General features: G+C 41.1%; 1 protein-coding gene and 1 long non-coding RNA gene across 2 annotated transcripts in view; one reads left to right on the forward strand and one right to left on the reverse strand.

Annotated features, from left to right (window-relative positions):
- Window positions 1-847: 847 nt before the first annotated feature.
- LOC121084602 lies at window positions 848-19436 on the reverse strand. Its single transcript, XR_005826813.1, has 3 exons — window positions 18899-19436; window positions 13494-13672; window positions 848-4078 (listed from the first exon to the last, which is right to left on the reverse strand). It is a non-coding gene; the product is annotated as an uncharacterized LOC121084602 (long non-coding RNA).
- A 154-nt stretch (window positions 19437-19590) lies between these two features.
- Window positions 19591-21898, forward strand: part of INO80C (INO80 complex subunit C) — a 30940-nt gene continuing 28632 nt past the window's right edge. Inside the window, exon 1 of the mRNA XM_040586260.1 lies at window positions 19591-19831. Coding sequence (XP_040442194.1) covers window positions 19697-19831 — 135 coding nt within the window. The 5' untranslated portion in view covers window positions 19591-19696. The remainder of the gene's footprint in view (window positions 19832-21898) is intronic.

Below are 21898 nucleotides of genomic sequence, written 5' to 3' on the forward strand. Positions count from 1 at the left end.
GGGTGCAAATGTCCCAGCACTCTCATGCCATGGATGCTCCCTGAGCCCATGAGTGCCCAGCTCTTGTCTGCTTTGCTCCTTTGCTGGGGAAGAGTAAGAGCAAGAACAGGTCTCCTTCACCCCATTCCTTCCCTGTATTGGGCTGCAACTGGGACACTGTCCTGTGTCTGAGGAGAAAGTTAAGGACAGAAAACCAGTGACACGGGACTGGCAAAACTGGACTAGGTAAGCCTAACCCTACAGATATCATGCGAGTTTGACAACCTGATAATTACTGAATCATTTGGTACCATGTGCAAGCTGAACAGCAGCTGCACAGTGCTACTGCCATCTATGCTGCAATATTGTACCACAGAAGGGTCAGAAGTTGCAGGAAACCATGAATAATGAAGGAAAGCATTTGGTAAAAGAGAATGCTTTTGGCAACTCCTGCAGTGTCTTTTTTCAATATTCCTAAAAAATCATCTTGACTGATACTACATTTTTTCTGTTGGGGCCTACTTGGAGCAAACCACCAGAGGCTAACATTGTCAGCGTGTTAGTTCCTCATCAGGAGCTAGTTTCTCAAATCCCAGCCCTTAATTTTTCACTTCTGTTAACTCTCCTATGGAAAACAAGCTTTAGGACAACATCAGAGCATATCGGTATAATCATCACTTTGGTTGTCAGAGGTCCAAGATGATACAAAACAAGTTTGCCAAGGAAGGAGGTTGCTTCTAGGTATAAACATTGCAAAGAATGTAAACACCAGTTTTCAAAATGTTAAAAATGTTTTGGCAGGTATGAAAGTGCTTCCATTTCCATCTGCATTAAACCTGGAGCTTATTCATCATTCTTACACAGCCTGTTGTTATTTCATATGTTGTAATTTCTTTGGATACTTATTTCTAAGTTTGTTACAGAAAAAAGAAGAGTGTATGTTTCTAGCATATTTCTGTTACAGCAATGACATGTTTCAATATATTACAAAACACTTAATCCACAACTACAAAATGTGGATGTTTAAACCACGAAAGAAAAATAACTATTACACTTCATTCAAATACAGGTGTGACTGAAAGGACTGACAATTTATCAGAAACAGCTCTAGCCTTTACAAAGTGAAAGTGACTGGTCCTATTCTGAAAGAAATATGAATGAGCTTTCTCCCAAGAAAAATAGAAGCGGCTGAAGGCAACACAAAGGTATAGTAAACCTCTAAAAGATGAAGTCTCTATTTTATTTTTACCAGAGTAGCTTTATGTTATGGATAAACAAAGACAAGATGCAATTTTATGTAGCCATTTGAAAGTTCATAAGCCTGGTTAAAGCAACTTTTCTCAAGCAGTCTTAAAAACAACAGTGAAGCTAGCAACTAATATGTTTGCCTGATATACTGTTGCGTCTACACAATAGTAAGGTCTGTCTAACACCATCCGTTCTCCCTGCAGATGGGATCCCAGTGTTCTGATTTCAGCAGGATGTTTTTGTCATTGACTTAAAAACAATAAGTGATTAAAGCGAGAGCAGATACTAAATGTTTTCACATAAAAGCCTGTCACAGATTACTCACCCAAATGCTTCCACCTATCCTTCACTATTTACCATTGCTGTTAACACAGTGGGTCAGCAACATAATTTTTTTGCCAAATGAGAAGCAAGGCAATCTTGTAGGGGATGCCTGAGGCTGCTTGGAAACCACTTGCTTGAAGGAAGAGGAGGTACATTCTGAAAAGGGACTGTAGAAGTGGCACCCGAGGGCTTCAACTTTGTACTTTGATGGCTTCTTCAATAAATAGGCTCTGTTTATCACATACAGAATAGCAAAGGACAGGAAATGGGCTTCCCACAGGCAGGTCTGCAAAACGAAGGTACCGTCTGCTCCACACATCATAGATCAACCACAATAAAAAGGCTGAATTCATCAGTGTAGAGAAACACTGCATCCTTAAATTATGCCTTCAGTGACAACTGAATAGTCCATTTGCCTTCAGCAGGTTTCTAGCGGAGTCAATGATTGGAACTTAATAAACAGTTATGTTAGAAAAGCGCTATTTGTTATATATATGGCTTGTGAAGCACAAGCAGCAAAAGCAAGCAGGAACATTTCGATTACAAGTGGCAGGTAAAGGAAGTGGACGGATGTGATAAAAATACACTACTTACCACTCACCTTTCAGGTAAAGCAAGCCCTTAATAAGTATTTGGTAGGTTTTCCCATTAATCTGGTGCTCCTACATTATGTGCGTTAATTAGCATTCCCACATGTTATTTCCAGCCAAAAGACTCCACCTATAATCTAGATTCCAGTTTTATTGCCCAATTAATGTTTTAAAATGGTCAACACCCACTGCAATTCAATGATTTAATTACATTTACCATTTACCTAAATGACATTGCAAATGAGCCACACCTGCACAAAGGGATGGTTTGGGTCAAACCAAAGGTCTGTCTAGCTTCATATCCTCTCTCTGACACCCCCTGAACTGGGTAACCCAGAAAAGATTACACGGGCCACTATAAACCCATGGTGGCACCTCTCTGGCTTCCAGCTGAACTTGGGTTTAGTTTCTGTTTTCAATAAAAAGGTGATTTGCAGTTCATTTATTTTCTACAACTTGCAGAAGTCTGCAGAGGCAGTAATCCTGAAGATCATCCTCATCTGGGTCTCTGCTTAAATATGTGCTTAATTGAAATGTACTGGCAATACTTAATTGCTGCAGGTGAACTTTGTAGACATGAAAGCTGCTAGCAAAAGCAAAAGGCAAGTCTTAATTCAGTTTCTCCCTTCTGATCTCACCAGACCATAGGGATTCGCATACTTTCCCTAGGGTTTTGATTTATTTGGAACCAGTGGATGACATGTTGAGGGGGCCAAATAATTTATCCAAAGTATAAAAAAGGCTTTGCTTTAAAACCAAGGAATAATCTGTCACTCAGAACTTCTTTGCTAACAATTGTTGAGTATTAGGAAATTGTCTAACATTCTTAAAGCTCCATTCTTATTCTTAAATCCTATTACCCCACAATCTCAAACTATATGCAAGTATAAAATACTTTACCTAGGATACGTTTGAGTAATAAGGGTATTCTAACAAGTTTTCTTCTGCCTTGCTGTGTGGAAATGATTTTGGATATTAGTACATTCACTGCCTTCCTTCTAGAGTTGCATGGATTTTAGAGCAGGTGGACAAAATTCACTCTGTCTGGAGCTGTTTTAATGCTTACTGCAAGATTCCTGAATCCTGCACCAGAACCAAGCACATCATGGCTGAGCACGAGCCCAGCGTGGAGGGTTAGAGGAAAAAAAAAAATATCCAGCACCTCAGGGTCATACTTGGCAGCTGCTGTTTCAGCCCTAGAGGTACAGCAGCTGCCACAGCCAAACCAACAGTGCTTGGAATGGACAAAATAAGGAAGATCTGCCTGAACTGTTGATCTACTTCTCCTTCCCACCTTGTGGCTTGCCTGAATTTTTTAACTCTTCCTTTATGCAGTGCAAATAGTTCTACCTGGAGAGTAATCTTGTGGATCCAGGAGAAAGGCTGTTTTCTTCCCTATTACGCAATACAGCCACAGAAACCTCCCCTCCCTTTCCCCCAGCCCCACCCAAATATTACATTGTTAACTTAAAAAGAAGCCGCATTATTTCTTGGATATATGCTCAGAAATCCTAGCACAGGTGGATAATAAAGAAAGATTATTTCATCAAATGTAACAAGCACAGAGACTGTGCAAGCAATGAGTTATACGCTTTGGAGATGAGAAAAAGATGTAGTATATAGTCTAGAACCAGCACAGCAGCATTGAAGTAAATTCAAGTATTTAATTTTATATGAATCTACTTTCATACCTTTATTTTCCTCCAGTCTTTTATTTTTAAAAAAAAAAAGAGAGAAAAAATATTTTGACTTTCCAGAGTGCCATTTCTGAGATGGTATCCCATAATGCAAAAGGAAAAAGTCTGCAAGCTTTCCAGTGTAAGTGAGCAGCAGATGTGTCCAGTAGAGCTCAGTAAGTAGGTATTTCCAGAGAGCTTAGATAAAGTGCTTAATACAATGCCCAAATACCACAAGTCCCAGTGGGATCTTGAAGGTTGCTGTAGAAGAGACAATGGAAGAAAGTCAAGGACAGTGCAAGAATGTGATGTTTCATTTTCGAACTGTTCCGAAGTCCAACAACCTTTGTGTGAACCTGTCAGTCTGACAAAGTCAACAGCAAGATGCAGCGTGTGGCGGTGGCCATGGAAGGTAATATAGTACCTGCTCAAGGTTATAAACTGCATTCCACTTGCCTGGTACTAATTCTGGGGCCAATCACTTCCATCAGAGTCAAGAGTAAGCACAATATCATAATTTCCTAAATGTTGTTTTAAAGTTGCTCTTTTGCATCTAAACAAAGTCTCTCTTTTTGTCTGCTCATCTGAATGTACACAAGATTTGAGTATTATTGAGTGTTTGGAACACTGGCACTTCAGTCACTGCAAGTCTTAGGTAAGTAAACATGTTGTACATCCACCACATTTTTAACCCAAGGTTCTCACAGCTTTTGCTGATGCCACTGTCTCGGTCCCATTCTTGTTAGACAAACAGCTACACATATACCAAGGATGGGGGACACCACACTGAATCCAAACTAAACTTCATGTGACCCTGTAAAGCAAGTTACCCCTGCTTTTAGAGAGGCAAACTGGCATCTTGCCCCAGGTAACAAAGCAAGTCAATGACATCGTGCCAAAAGGATTCAGGGTCTTACCTCCCCTCCCACTCCTGTGCTTCATTATTGGGTCATGCTCCTATTTTATTACACGCATTTCCCTTTTCACTATAGCATACCACTGTTCAGCACAGTTTTAAGAGTAAAAGTTTCTTTTTGATTTGAAATGTCCTTCTTTGGATAAAGAGAATGCTTTGCATAAAAAGAAAAGTGTTTTCTTCGAAGATACACTCCTGTCTTGGAAAGTAAGTGTTAAATCTGTCTAGCTGAATATGGTCTGCATAGTTATTCTTTCAGAGTATGACTTCATCCATAGCACACGCACAGCCCAGAACACAGTAAATTATTCTCCCTGAAAATTCCTTTCATTACTCTCAGATTGTTAAACATCACCTAGTGGCAAATTGGTAACTGATGTCTGTTGTCTGAAATTGATTTGCAGGCTTATTTCTTTTGTTACACACTGGGGTTTCTTACCTTTTGTGTCTACAATGTAACTAAAGATGCAAATAGTTTAGGATGCAGAGAACATTATGGTAGCTGATTTGCTTTTTTCTAAACTTGTATTTATTTACTTTTCAAAAACATCTTTTTGTGTTGCAAACAATGCTCATACACACAGTTACACATCCTCTGGTATTACCTCAGCTGCAAAATACAATTTTCTACCCAACCTTTGATGTGGGACTTCAGCCTCGTGTGCAGCCAACTTCTGCCCATAGCCACTCTGACTTTGCAAAGGAGTGACCTTTTGAAATTAACACTGTTTTATTCATTCAGTATCACTACTCCAACTAGTTGAACAGTATCAGTATGATCTGAGGCCTCTGAAAGGAAAAGGTTTAATCAGAGACCCTCATTCAGTCTTTGGGAGCATTCTTCAGAAAGACAATACAGGCTTAAAATTGATTTCTTGCAGAACCTCTGAGTGGCTGCTGTGAAGAACAAGGAGACGGCATCGATATGAGTCTCATGAGGAGAGTTGCTTTAGCCTGAAGAATGCTGGAATTCCCCAAAGCTGAATGGTGATGAAGGTAATTACCGGAAAACATAGGCAATGTTTTGATGTTTCTGCTGTTGCCTTTTCTTCCTGGCTTTTGGGGTTGTTTTTCTGTTAGTTCCAGCAGTAAAGCCAGCATCTGCAGTTTGCTGCTGCCTACTCAGCTAAGCAAGTAGCAAGCATTACACTTCTGTTATGGCGGATCAGGCCCTTAATCCGAACAGTACTGTCCATAATGAATCAAATAACCTCCTGGGCATTTCTCTTATATATGGCACAGTTAATTACTTCCAAATAAATAACTTCCATAGGCACAAAGTGCTGCACTGCTTCTAACACCTGAACAGTGAACTCGGTCACATATTAAAACAGAGGAAATGCCTCCCTTTCTAAATTTCTTCTAGCTATGCTACAAATCAGCCACAGTTTATATTTCTATTAAATAGGCAGATTTTCCTTCCCTCATGTGTCCAATATATTTTTGCTTGGTTGCTCACCTTGCTAAATCCCAAACAACAGGCCCTGATGTTCTGAATGGCACTTTTATTAGGATTATTGTTCTACAGGCACTTCCCTGGAAATCTGGTTGAATTTTTAGATGAGTACAGATACAGAGGTAAAGAAAATAAATGTACAAAACTGATTATTTCTCCATTTGAAAACTAGTTTTCCTGCTGTTCTAGACAGATGGAGAGGAAAAAGATGGTACTTAATGAGGTGGGACGTATTGTACTTCTTGACAGCACTGCTGAGCCAGAATACCATTTTTTAACATGAAAACCAGTGCAGTAGATAATATGCCTTTCAAACACAGTTTTAAAGTGAAAACCAATACACAAATCAACTCATCTCACCTAATTTTCTCATAGCAATGATAGACTAGTTTGGTTTTATTGCCTACGTTTGTATTTATTACTGCTCCCTCTTCATCCCATTTCCCACCCCTCTCTTTTTTTCTCAAAAGAGAAAATAAACAGATGTTAGCAGAGTAACCCTTAAAATAAAAATACGTAAGAAACCATGCATAATCTCCCATGAATTCCTGCTAAAGGAATATGGTCATGCACTGTAAGCCTCATACTGACCTCTGGTCAGTGTGGGACGTTGTTTTATACTACCAGAATAGAAATGCTGTTCTAACTAAATCAAAAAGCTTACAAAGTTTATAAACTTAGAAAGTTGAGAAATTCTCTGCTGGCAAGGTTAAATTATCCTTTGTTCTGTAACTAAACATTGAAACCATCTGGGAAGAAAAAACCCCAAAGTGTCAATTATCTAAAATGAGCTTGTGCTTTACATATAGCTTATTAATAAATACATAATCAGACCACATCAATTCTACTGAGCAAATCCAGCCTGCAGGAAGCTTATTTTAGGCATGTGATTTGGGAAGCCTGCAGAAGAGGAGGCTCATCTAGAGCTGGAGCAGTCATTTGGAAGAATGCTGTTAACTTGAATGGATGTCAGAGGACCCTGATGGCTGACAGTTGGATACCTTTGGCTGTCAGCATCGTAGTCAACCAAAGCTGTGGTTTTCTACACTGAACTCCCCGCTACATAGAAGTCCAAGTTACCTTGACTATCAGTGTTCATCATCAGGTTGGAGCATTTACTATCCGAGGTCTATAAACCTTCCACTCTCAAAAATCCCAATGGCTGTAAGACTCTTTCCAATTAAGACCAAATCACACAACCCCTGCAGCAGTACTCAAAAATGTAGCTTTTGAAATTTCACAAATCCAACTCAGATTCTTCAAATGTAATTTTGGAGTCATTCTAATTTAATTGTTGCCTTTTGCCTCAGAGTTTTTTTTGTGCCTATGTGCTTGAATTGAGCATTTTCAAGCCAAAACCTAAAAGCATTTTGCTGTAAGTAACAGTAGATGTTAATGTAAAAGCTAATGGAGATTGTGCTTACCACTGAATAAGGCACAAAGGAAAATAACAGCCCCAAAGAATTTACCATCTAAGGGCTCATTAAATTCAGTGGGACTACTTCCAAGATTAAATGAACACTTCTGGGCTAAGTACTTGTGAGATCAGTTTCATTTTGCAGGCATAAGATACAAAATTGCCCCTTGAGACCGGGAGAATAATTCTGCGTAACAGGAGGCATGTACTCACTCTTACTATAATCTATAGCAAAACTTTAATGATTGTAGGAGAGCCCTCTGAATTGCTTTTACAATACACTCACTCATATACACTTCTATATACATACATAAAAGTTTTATCTTTATATATATATGTGACTTCCAGTTACATTAATATTAAAATCTTTCTATATTCATACATGTATTAAAATCCAATCTATCACTGCTGTATAGCATATAATACGAGCATATATAAGCTTACAAAGCAAGATGGTTAGAAGACAGGAAGCCTTTCATAAAGGCTGCAGCTTCATTCTCATAAGATATTAGAGGTCCCAATTCCAATTTGAGAATCTCATAATCTTATTGAGTATATGAAGTAACTCCTCTGCCTAGAGGAATTCTATCTCCAACTACGGTCAATTGAAAGTTTTCCTGAGCTTCCAAGAGAAATCAGCCCAGGCCTTGCTGCATCCAAACAGAAACAATTCAGACAAGACTATGGTGTCCCTGCTGATGCAGGGGGGTGGGTCTGGTAGTTACATATTTTAAAGCACCTAATAATTCAGATTCACCAATAAAAGGCGAAAAACAAAAAAACCCACACTCAACTAAACCTATTTTTTATGTGGATTATATCAGACGTAGCAAAATTCCCTCTTTCCAACCTATGGTACAATTTTAAACAATCAGAGTTTTATGAAAGTGAGGAAGTAGATATGACCACTGCTTTGAAATTAGCCAGGTTAACATTCTCGCAAGATATCAGGAATTAAACCTAGAAATTAGAAGGGATTATGATCTGCAAGAAACCCCCTACATCTCACCATGCTGTTCAAACTAGTTTCTAGTATTAATATTGAGCTCCTACCAGGTTGGGTTTTTCGTTTGTTTTAACACTAAATTGGGATTTATGCAAACATTCCTGAAACAGGATGAACTTATTATATCTTTTTAAGTAGGAGACTGAAAACTGCCTACACGCCTACAAAATCATCATTGCTCTATCAGTGAAAATTACACCCCATATTGCTCTGATTTAATCAAAAGCCAATCTTCTCAAGTTATTAAAAAAGCCTAGCTTCTTAACATTAGCTAATACCAACATTAAACAAACAAACAAAAAAATTAATAGCTGATCCAAGAATTAAGGAAAGTGTGAAAAGGAAAAATTATCTTGATATAATTGGAGTAGACTCCTTTCTCCAATAAATAAAAACAAAATATTGGCAATTTTCGACAAGCATTGGCAGAGCACACATTAAGAAAATCATGTACGATTTCATCATGGTAAAAGTAAGATAGCATCAATATTTCAGATTTTGTAACATCTGTTTACAGTCAAGACTTTTTTTCTGAAGTACTATAAATTGGCAATTGTTTATCTACAGTAAGGGACTCAATTACTGCTACCCCAGATTATGTAATAAGCATATTCAGTAACTGAGATAATTAAGCAATAAACATATACTTTGAGCTACAGCAAAGCCTTGCCAGCATTAATTCTGCCAAATCAGAAGACATGCACACACTGCAATGTCATTTATTTGCACTTCATTTCTCAGTACTTTGTCCTTCACTGTTCACTTCTGTAATGCTAATGTACTATTGCTTTGGAAATAATTAAAATTACAGTCTGACCGCATGCAGCTTGAAGAAATGAGTGCACGACCTTCAACACTACACAGAAACACATACATGTCTGATGACAAGGTTGTGCAGCATTAGAGAAACCGCTACATGCAAACTTACACACATTATAAATGTCAATACTCTAACCAAAATTTCGAAAGACAGATTTTGATTGCACAAAGATGTGTACACTACAAGCTTACATTACAGAAACATAAGTTTTAAAAAGTCTCCCTCAGAATCTCAATTTAACCACCAACATTTGTCTCCAGCCTTTAAACACGTCAGGAATATTCTTTATTTCCATTAATTTTTCATGCTTTTTTTTTGTAGGCCCAACACCTAAGCTGCTAATGGTTGCTTTGAAGGCCTAAACCTCCTTAAGTTTACTAAATCCATGGGAGAGCAAAAATGCTTCACACCATCAAACTTGCATTATCTAACATCTCTTAGAACTTGCTAATTAGGAGAGACAGAACGTCACTGCAGATTAATGCACCTTCTTTCACTTTGAGCACCTGAGCTGAATCTAATCTGCACAAAAGTGACTAAAAATCAATCTAATCTGACAGTGGTGAAATTATTAGGTATAATTATATGCATTCTCAGATCCTTAGCTGGAGAAGACAGATTCCTTAGAACCTTTCAAGAGGGGAATTTAAATTATATTTGTAGGGGTTTTTAAAATCAAGATCATGCAGAAAACATTTGTTTTCAATCATAAAAGATAAAAGGTGATAAGACAGTATCTTTTGCTCATATCAGCCCTTAATATTTGCTACAGGAAACAACAAACCCCCATGCCAGAACTGTGTTGGAGGAAGGAAGGAATTGGGGGAAGGGAAAAAATCCTTGAAAAGTACTCAGCAGCACCATTTTTCATTACCTGAAAACATGCATTACATTTTTTAATGAAGGGCTCCTCTCTGTTAAAGGGGCAGAGAGCTTAGCTTGCTCAGACAATGAAATAATTAGCAAAATTCCTTTTTTGCAAGGGGACATATATATAAATATATATATATACACACACACCCCTAATGCAAGCAAGTAAACTCGGCCCTTTTGCCAAACTCAGAGCAACGGACATGACCAGGAGAGCATAACCCTGACTTGAAGCTACTTTTTCCTCTCACTCAAGTTTGCTGAGCCATATTCAACTACAAATTAGGAAATAAAAAAGGCACTACAACTGGCTGACTCACCTATTTTTTGTTAATAATCTCAGCAATAACACAACACTAATCAATGCTGGAAAAATATAGTTTGTTTAAATACTAACCATGCCTATTGAAAAGATTCAAATGGGTTGCAAATTTTTTACTGTACAACATGACATACTCAACAGCACACAGTTAATGTTCTTCATCAAAATCTTTCTTCAAGTGGTAAAATGCATCCATTTATAATTCCAGTATTTAAAAAATGAAGACACAGATGAAATCACTGTATTCTGAGCATTAAAAAGCACAGCAATTCTATGCATCAGAACTAGGAATGTAATACTGTGTGTGTATTTGGTGAGAATAGTTTCTCATGTAAAAGAGAATCACATTGTTTGCTACTACTGTTGTATTTTTACGCCCACAAGCACATGGGCAGTGGAAATCCAGTTGATACAATCTATCTGGATTTGCAGAAGGTTTACAAAACCTAAGTACCTACCAAAAAAACAGTTAAAGTTCTTGCACAGATAGAGAACTTGTCAAAAAATAGAATATAATTGCCTAAAAGAGTTAGGGAAGTAGACTCCTGTCCTGGGACTCCGTGCTGCTCATTGTATTTATAACCAGCTAGAAAAAGGGTGTAGCAAGGTGGCAAAAGCTGCTGATGCTAGTTCATTATTTAGCATAGTGAAAGTGAGGGCTCATAATGAAGAACTACATACAGACCTTACGTGACTTAGTAAACAGGCAATAAACCACCACAGGAAATTCAATATAGATAAATATAAAAAAGGTACACAGGAGAATAAAGCTGTCCAAATTTCAGATATACAATGAGTCAACCAGTATCACCCAGAAAGAGAGACCTTCAGGTTAGGACAGACAGATTATGGAAACATAAGCTTGGTGCGCAACCGTAGTCAAGGAAAGAAACTAACTTACTCAAGAAGGAAATGAGAATAAAACAGAGAACATCCCTTTGCTACCTATAGAGTGCCTGCATCTTAAACACTGCGTGTGGTTTGTTCCCTCCATCTGAAAGGATGTAGAGCTGAAAAAGTTCCAAACAGGGCAACAAGGAGAATCCAAGCATCACCCTCCATATAAAAAGTAGCTAAGTAAGCTAGAACTCTTGAGTCTGGAAACAGAAATGTTTAACACTGAATAAAGGAAAGGTCTATAAAGTTTTTAGTGGCAAAGGAGAGGATGGATCTCTAATGTCTCTCCAAAAAACAAGTGCCAAAAAGGACCAAAAGTAGCTAGAAGGGAGTCAGGTTCAAAGCGAGGAGGAGGTGGGTCTTCACACACATGACTCAGCTGCAAAACTTCTGGTTGTGGGACACCATGAACACCAACAGCTCAGACTTGTTCCAGAGGCATTGGATGAATTTACAGAACTGGAATCTACCAAGAGCTACTAAATACACAGAAACCATCTACAGAACAAGTATCGTCTTGCGTAGTTGCCCTGTTTGTACAGTCTTCCCCACACATCTGCTTTCAGCTCCCGCTGAGGATGATGTACTGGGTTGAACACTCTGACCCCGTACCACTAGCCTCACATTCTCACTTCTCTGTGTGAAAGCACATCCCTTTTACAAATAACGATGGAATAGACAGTCACAGAAAACTGAACTGGAAAAATCCTTGAGAGGTCATCTAATCTACACTTCTGTCTCTTGGTAGAATCAACTGTGCACAATCTTTTGTGGCAGATGTCTAACCTGTTTTTCAAAACCTTCAAAAGCAAGTTTTTCAAGTGTGAAGCTGGCCTTCTCTGAAAAAAGCTCTTTGTAATACAATCTGAATCTTCCTTGCTGCAAAGTTAATACCTTTATTTCTTCATTGTTACAGATACGGAGAGAGATGGTCCCTCCCGCCTTGCAGTGTGGCCTTTCATATCCTTGGTCTTATCTACCAAAACCCAGAAAGAAAACACAAGCCCTCAAAAATTGCAGTAAAACTAATCATTGAAAAAAAAAAAAAAAAACCAAACCACCAATGCCCCCCCCCCCTTTCCCCAATACCAAAATTCCTCTACATAGTACCCATTTGAGTTCATCACAGAAAGTAACAAAACAGATCCTTCCAGTAGGGCCATTACTAGTACAAAAAATAATAGATGTATGTGTGGAATATGGTTAAAGAATGGCCTATGCTGCTCAGTGAACTGAGTTCGTCTAACAGACACAGAGAACTGTTCTTCCTTTTCCAAAGAAATCTCCTCCAGCCCCCTTCTCCTCCATATGCCACACATGTAACCCAAATTCTCTATCACTCTTCACAGATTACAATTCCTAGACCTCAGAGCATCCTCTTACTCTCTTTAAGAAAGATAGGAAAGATTTAAAGACAGTCCAGAAGTGTAATGCCCAAAGCTAGACATAGCATTCAAATTGAGCTTAACCAAAGCTTTGACAAGTGAAAGGATTACAGCATGTGCCTTGCAGGCTTCCTGCGTGTGTGACGTGTGTGTTTCAAGGCACTGTGATACCGCTGATTCATATCCAGCTCATAATTCACCCAGGCTTTGCAATGCCTTCTGCTGCAACTGTTATCCACTCATTTTTACCCCAGCCCATGATTTATGTAGTTCCAATTATTTTCAAATTTTTCTGTCTTGTAGAACACTTTTTACTCAAAAAGAGACGATGTTTTTTAGGAACATCACAGAAATTACACTGTTGCTAAGCAGTATCAATTTGCTTCTCTTGGTCACCTCACATGGACTCTAGGGATTTCCCAGGATCAACAGATGAGACTTCAAAATCACTAGCTATAGAAATAAAGCATGAATTTGTGCTTGTCTGTGCTGGTTTATTTATACATATATTTAAAAAAAAAAAAACCCAAACAACAAAACCAAAACCAGAAAAAACTTTTCTCTAAATTCTAATCTTATGCTCCTACCATCTCCTCTTGGCTTGGTATCATCTGCAAATTTAGTCAGGTTTTTTTCTTTTCTGTCCCATCATCTGGTTTGCACAGTAGCAACTCAGCAGAGCAGAGACCTTGGCTAAGACACTGAGTGCAATTGCAGTCTGAGTAGTGCAGCACCCACCACAGTGGTTTATCTAGCATCTGATTTCCTAGTTTGTATTTGAAGAAAAGAAAAAAAAAAAGGGGGAAAAAAAAAAAAAGAAATGAGGCTAACAAATAACCACCAAAGTCAAGATGTTATCAAGCAGACATTACATATTGGTTTCACTTTGCATCTTCATCTTTTGGGCTTTTTTTTGCATCGAGAAAACAATAGTGAGCAAAGAGATAACATTCACAAATGGCCCACTAACACTTAGAGATACTTTTGGCAATGTTAACTTACTCAAATTTATAAACTAATTGTAATAAAAATACCACAGCCTTAATCTACAGGCAAACACCAAATCACTATAAAACTGAAAGTGCTGTAGTACTAGAAGACTTGTTCTAACAAGCAGTGATGCATGAGCTAATCCCTATGAGCAATTTATTCAGTGACTCCAACCCCTGTTCTGTTAATGAATTCAATGGGACATTTTTATTTCTGTGAATTTATTCTTTATTTAATTATAAATAAATTAATTATATGACCATGCTCAGTCTCCAGATTGCTTGCAAACTATCTGCCATCCCACCAAGATCTTATGTTCATAAATCAGATTACTTACTCAGCTAATCCACATTTTTTTCAGTCTACAAACCTACAGCATTTTCAAGGTGGTTACTGCATTAAAGATTATGCAAATGAGCATCATGACATTTTTATCTTTCTCAGCTGAGCATTTCATAAATCAAGAACTTGTTCACATGAATAACTGCAGAAAACATTAATCAGAATCTGAATGCAAACTAAATAGCGAAATTAACCCATTTTCACTTTCAAAAAGATGAAATCTAATATGATAAATTAATTCATAAATCTTTTGAGATGGTGGGTAAATATGTTAAATATTGCATAATAAATAATTATCCAGGATATACAGAATACAGGGTTCCATTAACTGCACAATGGCAAATTTCTTTCTTTATTCTGTTTGCGTACACTGTGGAAGTTTAAAATCAAAGTCAAATACTATGTGTCAGTGTTTTTTCCAGTGTAGAACTTTATTTTACCATAGTGAAATCTGTATTTAATGTAACTTTTGGGGTTAGATTTCCCTTGCCTACACAATATTTTGGTCAAACTTGCCAGACACAGCATTGCATACAATTTTTGGTCAGAAGGTAACAACATTGATAAATGGTAAATGTGCTGCCAACATAACTTTTCTGAGTTAGTAGCAAACAATCCAAATGAAGTAAGACTAAACTGCAAACAGAAAACCACTTTGACTCTTCTCTTACAGCTCATTCTGAGGTGTCAAATTCATCACATTTTAAAGTAAACTTCAAGAAGGCGAGGCTACTAGAAAATAGGCACAAAAGGCATTTCTAAAGACCCTGCTTCTCTTTTTGCATTACTAAGAATACAGAAATGGCTTTTTCAAAATTTCTAACAGGAAGATTGCATTGAAAGTTACATACTTGATGTGTGCAGTAAAAAGGCCTTTAATATTACAAAAGTAGTCTCCTTAATCCAAAGTTCAAATTCCTATTTTAAAGGCATTCAACATTATATTTAAACAAAGCTAGTGCAGTGCCTGCAGCTGCAAATTGCAGGGAACAAATGCAAATCACAAGAGTTCACACTGCAGGCTCTGAAAAGTCATCAAAGCCTCCAAGTCCTTTTAAAGAATAATGTACAGAATGCCACCAGACCTCACAAGCTACCCTGCAGGAACCCATTGCTTTTTACCTGATAGAGCGGTGAAGCTAAGAACTTCAATCCCTTCTTTTTCCAGAGCCTCTATAAAAATGCAAATGACACCCAGTAGACACATACACAACTAAAAGAAAAGGTGTTTGGTCTTTTTTAATAAACCAAGTATTTTTAAAGATTTTAAAGCTTACAAATTACAGCACAAATTGCATCTGTGCAATGCTGCTAAAAATGCATAAATTAACAGAAAAGTCATCTGATACTGTTGCCAGGAAATTGTAATGGTACAAATTACTATGTAACCAACACTAGGAGACATTTCTCAACTGCCACAACTTCCTACATTGAGATCAACCTACCATATAGTGAAAAGTTATCCCCACTTTCTAGATACAGAAAAAGAAAAAAAAAGAGAGAGAAAAAAAGCAGAAAGAGGTTATTTAAGCATGTAAAAACTTAATTTTAATTCAGTGGTATACAGAGGGATTATATATATTCTCTTGCACCATTTTAATTAAATTTATTTATTTATTTAATTATAATTTAAATACCTAATAATCTTACAAACTGCAATATGGCCAATAAGTGAAGCCACATACAATTTCATTTTTAACCTGCCCATTTTTCTGGTAGTATAGAAGTATGAAGAGTAGGAATGCTGAAAACTAAACAGCCAGGTGGGATGTAAATTTGGTACTCAGGGAGATTTAATTTCAAAGCTTGGAACAGAATAAATTCAGTTGCAAAGACCAGCCTTTTCCTTTTGATGGAGCAGAAGAGTACCAAAGCATTTGATCCAAAAGCATTCAAGGTATTTGCTCCCACACATCCTGAATGTGGCCGTCTGAGAGTGTCCCACTGCTACCAGCCGCTCTGCTGGGCTGGTTCACCAGTACCCCTACAAAATGAGCTGGCACAACTCTCTACTCACTAGGAAGCTGCTCCCAGGGCTGGGCCCAGCAAGGAGCAGCTCTGACACAGCTTATGCTCTCCCAACCATTTCTTGCCTACAGTTCTTTTCTGTCAGCTGTCCCTGCATCTCCAAATACACATTACTAAGGTTCATAATGGTGGGCCATCCTCCTCCATTTCAGGTCAGTCCTTGCTGTCCCGGCAGCAGATGTCATGCCTCGCAGCCTACAACAGAGCCACCTGCACGACAGAGCTCTCCCATGACTGCTGTGGCTCATGGCTACAGCATGCACAGGGGCAAAGCGTGGCTGCCAGGGGCCTCACTCTCTCTACTCTGCTTTATTCTAAGTAATGCTAAAGATACTTCTGCTGGTTTTTGAAACATTTTCTTCTCTCATCACTTTCTTCCTCCACTAAGATAAAAAAAAAAATTAACCTTAAATTATCCTAATCATGAGGCCCCCACCACCCTTCATAAGCCTCAACAACTTCACACTGGAGTAATTCCCTCTGCATTATGAGAAAACTATCATTAGTGGTCAATTTTTATCCAGACAAAGGGGGAAAAAAGAACCCCAAATAACAAAACCAAAATGCTGCCTCACAAACCTACAATAAGAGGCTGAGATCTTCCCTAATTCAGCAGACTGCTGTATTTTTCCTCACATATTATTGAAAAAAGTAGAAGGGGCCTCTCCAGTTCACTGAGACTATTACTAACAGGCAGGTGGGTAACTGCTCACATCACAAAGTATGCAGGTCTGTTGCTGAGCTGTATTTAATTGTCTTGTTAGCAAGGCAGCATATAAAAAAAAAATAGACCTTGCAGTACTAGTGAGGGAAATGGTGTTCAGCTTGAGCCAGGTTCAGAATGAAGAGCAGGAAAAGCCAGGTCACACCAAGCCAGACTAGCAATTGCCATTTGCACTTCTTCAGGCAAGCCCTCATCCATCTCACAAAGCAACTGCCCACTGGAGTGTGTAACAGGAACCTAGCAAGACATATATTGCACTTACTCACCAGAACGCCATCTCTTAATTTTCAGCAGGGCTGGGTGTGGACAACCACTCAAGAAGTGGGGAAAAGGCAGCCTTGCAACTCCATAGCCCTTCCTACATCCCTCATTCTACTACTCAACTCCTGCAGACACTCTCACCATTTACACTGCCATTATTGCTATTTTCCAATGAGTTGTAGGCCTTCTGGGATTGTAAAGCATTTGGTACCATGTAAAATTGCATTGTACTTAGTATTGCTGCAATACACACGGGCCTTGTAATTTTTTTTTTTAGTAAACTGATGGATAAAAATGGGTACAGATAAGAGAATGCCTGGCTAAGTGCTATTTAAAAACTTTCACTGATGCAGCACTTTAATTCTCTGCATGATTCACATGCAACATCTACTTTGCAGCAGCCTTGAAGATGCTCCTCTCAGTAAAAATATCCCTATGATAAGGTATGCTTTCTTTTTTAATTGGGCATGCCTGGGAGCTGAGCACACAGCATGTGCATGGGAAAGAGATGGCATGTAGCTCTGGGAATGAAAAAAAGGCTGAGTAAGACAAGAACAATGCTTTGAACGCACAGAAAAGCAGATCTGGCTTTGTCAGGAGACATGACTCCCCTGCAATTCCCAGTGCCCTTGCCAATTACAAACTCGGATCACCATCTTGAGCATGTGATGGGAGGCTGTCATCTGAAGTGAGAAGAAACATACTGCATAGCACACATCAGCCTAAAACAATCACTAAGGGTAAATACAATCGCATGTACCAAGCCAGCTTGGCAATGCTGCTGCCAGCCTGTGTGCTCAGACAGAAAGTGACTACAGTTGGGAAGGAGATGGAACTTGGACGCTTGTATAAGGTCTAAGGTCTTGCTTACAACCCTGGCAAGCAAATTTTGTCTTGCTTTAGTGCTATATACACAGGTGCCTGGAACATAGCCTGGAAGTCCAGGCTTTTGTCTTCAACTTTTTTTCAGGCCACCTTCAAAGCTTTTGTTTTACACAGCACTGCCGGGCACCCCTACTGTGACCAAGCTAAGTCCTCATTACAGCACCGTCTATAAACGTGACCTAATTTTTATGCCTGAGTATCAACTTCTTGGACCTCTGTCTTTCCACAAGGCATGCGCTGGGGCAGGATCTCATACAGCTGCAGCTAGAAACCCAGTAGTCAGGCACTGCACAGAAGCAGCTGAAACAGATATAGTAGTAAGTTGACCGTATGTTGAATGCAGGTCTATACAAGCATAAAAATGCTAAAACAAGTTTTATTAGTTATCAAGCGGCTAGAGAACTGCCTGCACCCCGTATTACCACCAACCAGTTCTCTGGGCTAGGGTATGAAACAGCACAGACAGTAAGAGGCCTGTGAAAACGCTTTGGAGCACAGTCTGAATGAATCATCACTGTTTCAGTATGTTGCTCTGGTGCAAAATAACTCCAGATTCCAACAAGAGGAAAAATTGCTGGACCAGGTCATGTCAAAACAGGATGGAACCAAACAAATCTGTAACAGTATGAATTACCCAGCAATACACTCACTATCAGCTATCTGTAGTCATATTTTGAGATCTTTAGTGAGAACTGTCATTACTTGAAACTTGCATTGAAAAAGATCACAGCTGACGTGTGAACAGTCACATAGAACACTCACCAGTAGGCTTCTCAAAAGTCATGGTCTTAGAACTGAAAGGAGCAATTAAAACCGGCTGTGTGCCCTCTCAAGGCAACTGGGAAAAGCTGGCACACTGGAGACTCAGAGAGCTTTCTTGCAGTCTGTAAGCGTTCGACATAAACTTCACCTCACTTCGGGCAGGCTTAAGACAGCCATTGCCTGCAAACATGGCACCATACCCCAGCGCTCACGCTGTGGTGGGCGAGGCGGGGTCCCCCCACCTCCCACACTGTATATTCAGTCGAGTCTTACAGGTTTTTATTTCACACTTCCCAAATGACTGTGCACTGCACGACCCCGAGGCCTCCGTGACATACGGGACTCGGCGAGCGCTGCCGCCAAGGGCTGGCACACCCGAGGCTCCCCGCGTTTCGTCACCTCCCACACACACGGGGCCCGGCCGGGGCCGCGCTCCGCCGCCGCCAGCCCTCCGCCGGGGCCCGAGCTGCGGTGAGGAGGCGGGCGGCTTCCTGCGAGGTCCGCCCCAGCCGCCAGAGCACCGCGCCCGCAGCCCCAGGTGCAAACCCCTCACCGGCGGAAGCCAAACCCCCGCGCCCGCCGCCCCCCCTCCGCAGGCCCGGCGCGGGGGAGGGGGAGACCCGCCGCCGCTACTGCGCATGCCCGCCCGCCGCGCCGCCGGCCAGGGCTCGGGCCCGCGCCCCGCTGCGCCTGCGTCGCGCTGCCCGGCGCCCGGCGGGGGGAGGGGCCGCGCTCCAACCCGGTTCCGCTCCGGCGGCGCGCTCGGCCCGGGCGCGGAGGGACGGGGAGGGGGCAGCAATGGCGAGTTTGATCCCCGCGGCGGCCTCTTCTCCCGCCGGCGCCCCGCCCCGCAGCAAGAAGCGGCCGGCGAGCCCAGGCACCGGCAGCGGCCCTGCCAAGAAAAAGAAAGCGACGGCGCCGGGTGGCTCGCAGGTAACGGGAGCGGGGCGGCTGGGCGCGGGCGCGGCGGCGACATCCCTCCCCTCCCCTCCCCTCCCCTCCCCTCCCCTCCCCTCCCCTCCCCTCCGCGCATGCGGGCGGGAGCGCGCGGGGCCGCGTGGCCATCCCCGCCCCCCGGGCGGCGCGTGGTCCCGCCGGGCTCCGCCCTCTGTCGCCGTGTGCCCGCTGCTGCCACCCGGCCGCCTCCTCCGCGCCAGCTCCGGGTTGGGGCTGGCCGCCGGTGCCTGCCGCGGGGCCGGGCCTGGCGGTTTGTTCCCGGGCGTTCGCAGGCCGCGCTCCGCGCCTCTCCCTCCATTCCCCCCGCAGCGAGGGGGTGATGGGCCCCTCCGTGTGCGCAGCCGGTCGCATGCCTTCCTCAGCCGGGTGTGTGGCCAAGCAGCAAGGCGTAACCGAGGTGCAGTTAAAGCTCTGTTTGAAATACTGGTCGGTGTGCTGTGTGTGCCAGCGCTCTCTGACCAAACCCATTTGCAGCTGTGAGGTTTTTTTCCCTTTGCCTTCAGTAGCTTGCTTTGTACCGATATTACATATCCGAGCGCCGCATGCACACCGACGTGCACAACACCCAGATTGTGCGTGGTGATGGTTTTAATTTGAGGTAGTGGATCTGTCACAGAGGAGGGACTAACGCTCGGAGCACTTTTTAACAGCTGCTAGTTCTGTGGTGTGCGGCTTAAATACAGTTTTGCGTTACGGCCTTCTCTCAGTTGAGCTGAGTGGGCCTAATGGTTAAATGTGAGGTGAAGATGTAACTTCAGAGCCTGAGTTTTGGGGAACAGGGTCAGGGGAGGGGGAAGGTCTGTTAATGTGAGTTTCTGCTAACCTCCTACTCCCAGTTGCAGCGGGTAGTGCAGCTTCAGTTTCTGCATCGTGTGGCCCTGATGTGCAGCTCCGCAGACCCATCCCCAACTGATGACATCTGCCTCTTGATCATGAGGTAGCATCTCATACCCCAAAACTAAGTCCCTGGAGAAGTTCAGAGTCAGTGTGTATATGACACCTGTATAGACTTCAGATGCAGCATGTCTTGAATTACTTCTTTTAGAAGGACTTGAGTAGGTAAAGTGGTCAAAAAAAGGTTGGAAAAAATAGTAGTCTCCCCTGCCCCACCCCCTACCCCCAATGATTCTTCTGAGCAGTATTTCATTAACTATAGCAGTAGTACAGCTACAAAGTATGCCCTACTGCCAGTAGGTTGCTTGTTTGCATTTCACACGAGCCATCTGATCTGGGGAATGTTTCAGCGTTTTTCAGCAGATCTTCTCTCCAGACAATTAAAAGCCATTGTGCACACTTCAGAGCACAGACACAAACCCTTCCTCACTCTGAATGATGCTCTTGTAACACTTGTTTTCACCCGGTGGCAGTTACATAGTTTCTTTTCTGGTGGCCTTATCCCTAGGAGAGGGAGTATGAGCCACAGTGATTAATGTAGTTAAAGTGCACTGCAACTGTGAAAAATTACTGCCTGGCATGATCACGTTTGACAACTCTTTCAAGGTCTGCTAGAGGTAACAGTCTAGATTTTTCAGCATGGAGAGGACTGCTCTGTGCATGTGTGCACGTGTGTGTGTGTGTGTATACAGATATAAAACATTATATATATGATGTAAATGCAAATAAATCTTTTGTATTTTAAGAACTTCCCCAAAGCCTTCAGCCTCTAAAACTGTTTTCTGAATGTCACACCAAACTTAAACCTGTGGACGGTTTCCAGTGTTCTGAGACAATCCATGGTTTCATACTCAAACTGGGTTTTCATAGTGTGTGATAAACAGTTTTTGCAATTCTTCTCACAAGTGATTTCAGTGGAGAAAGGAGTAATTTCTCTACATTATGTCTAAGTCAGCATACGCATTCACTGACTTCAGCAGTGCAGATCAATCCCGTAAGGAAAAGAAAAAAATTAGTCTCAGAAAATGTGTAACCTCAGGAATGGGAGAAGAAACAGCTCGTTGATCTTCTAGCAATCACATTCATTGTTGCTGACTAGCTCTGGAGCGAGCCAGTTGAAACAGAAAATAAATGGGGGTTTCATGTTTT

Source organism: Falco naumanni, chromosome 3 (genome assembly GCF_017639655.2).
Source record: "Falco naumanni isolate bFalNau1 chromosome 3, bFalNau1.pat, whole genome shotgun sequence".
NCBI lineage: Eukaryota > Metazoa > Chordata > Aves > Falconiformes > Falconidae > Falco > Falco naumanni.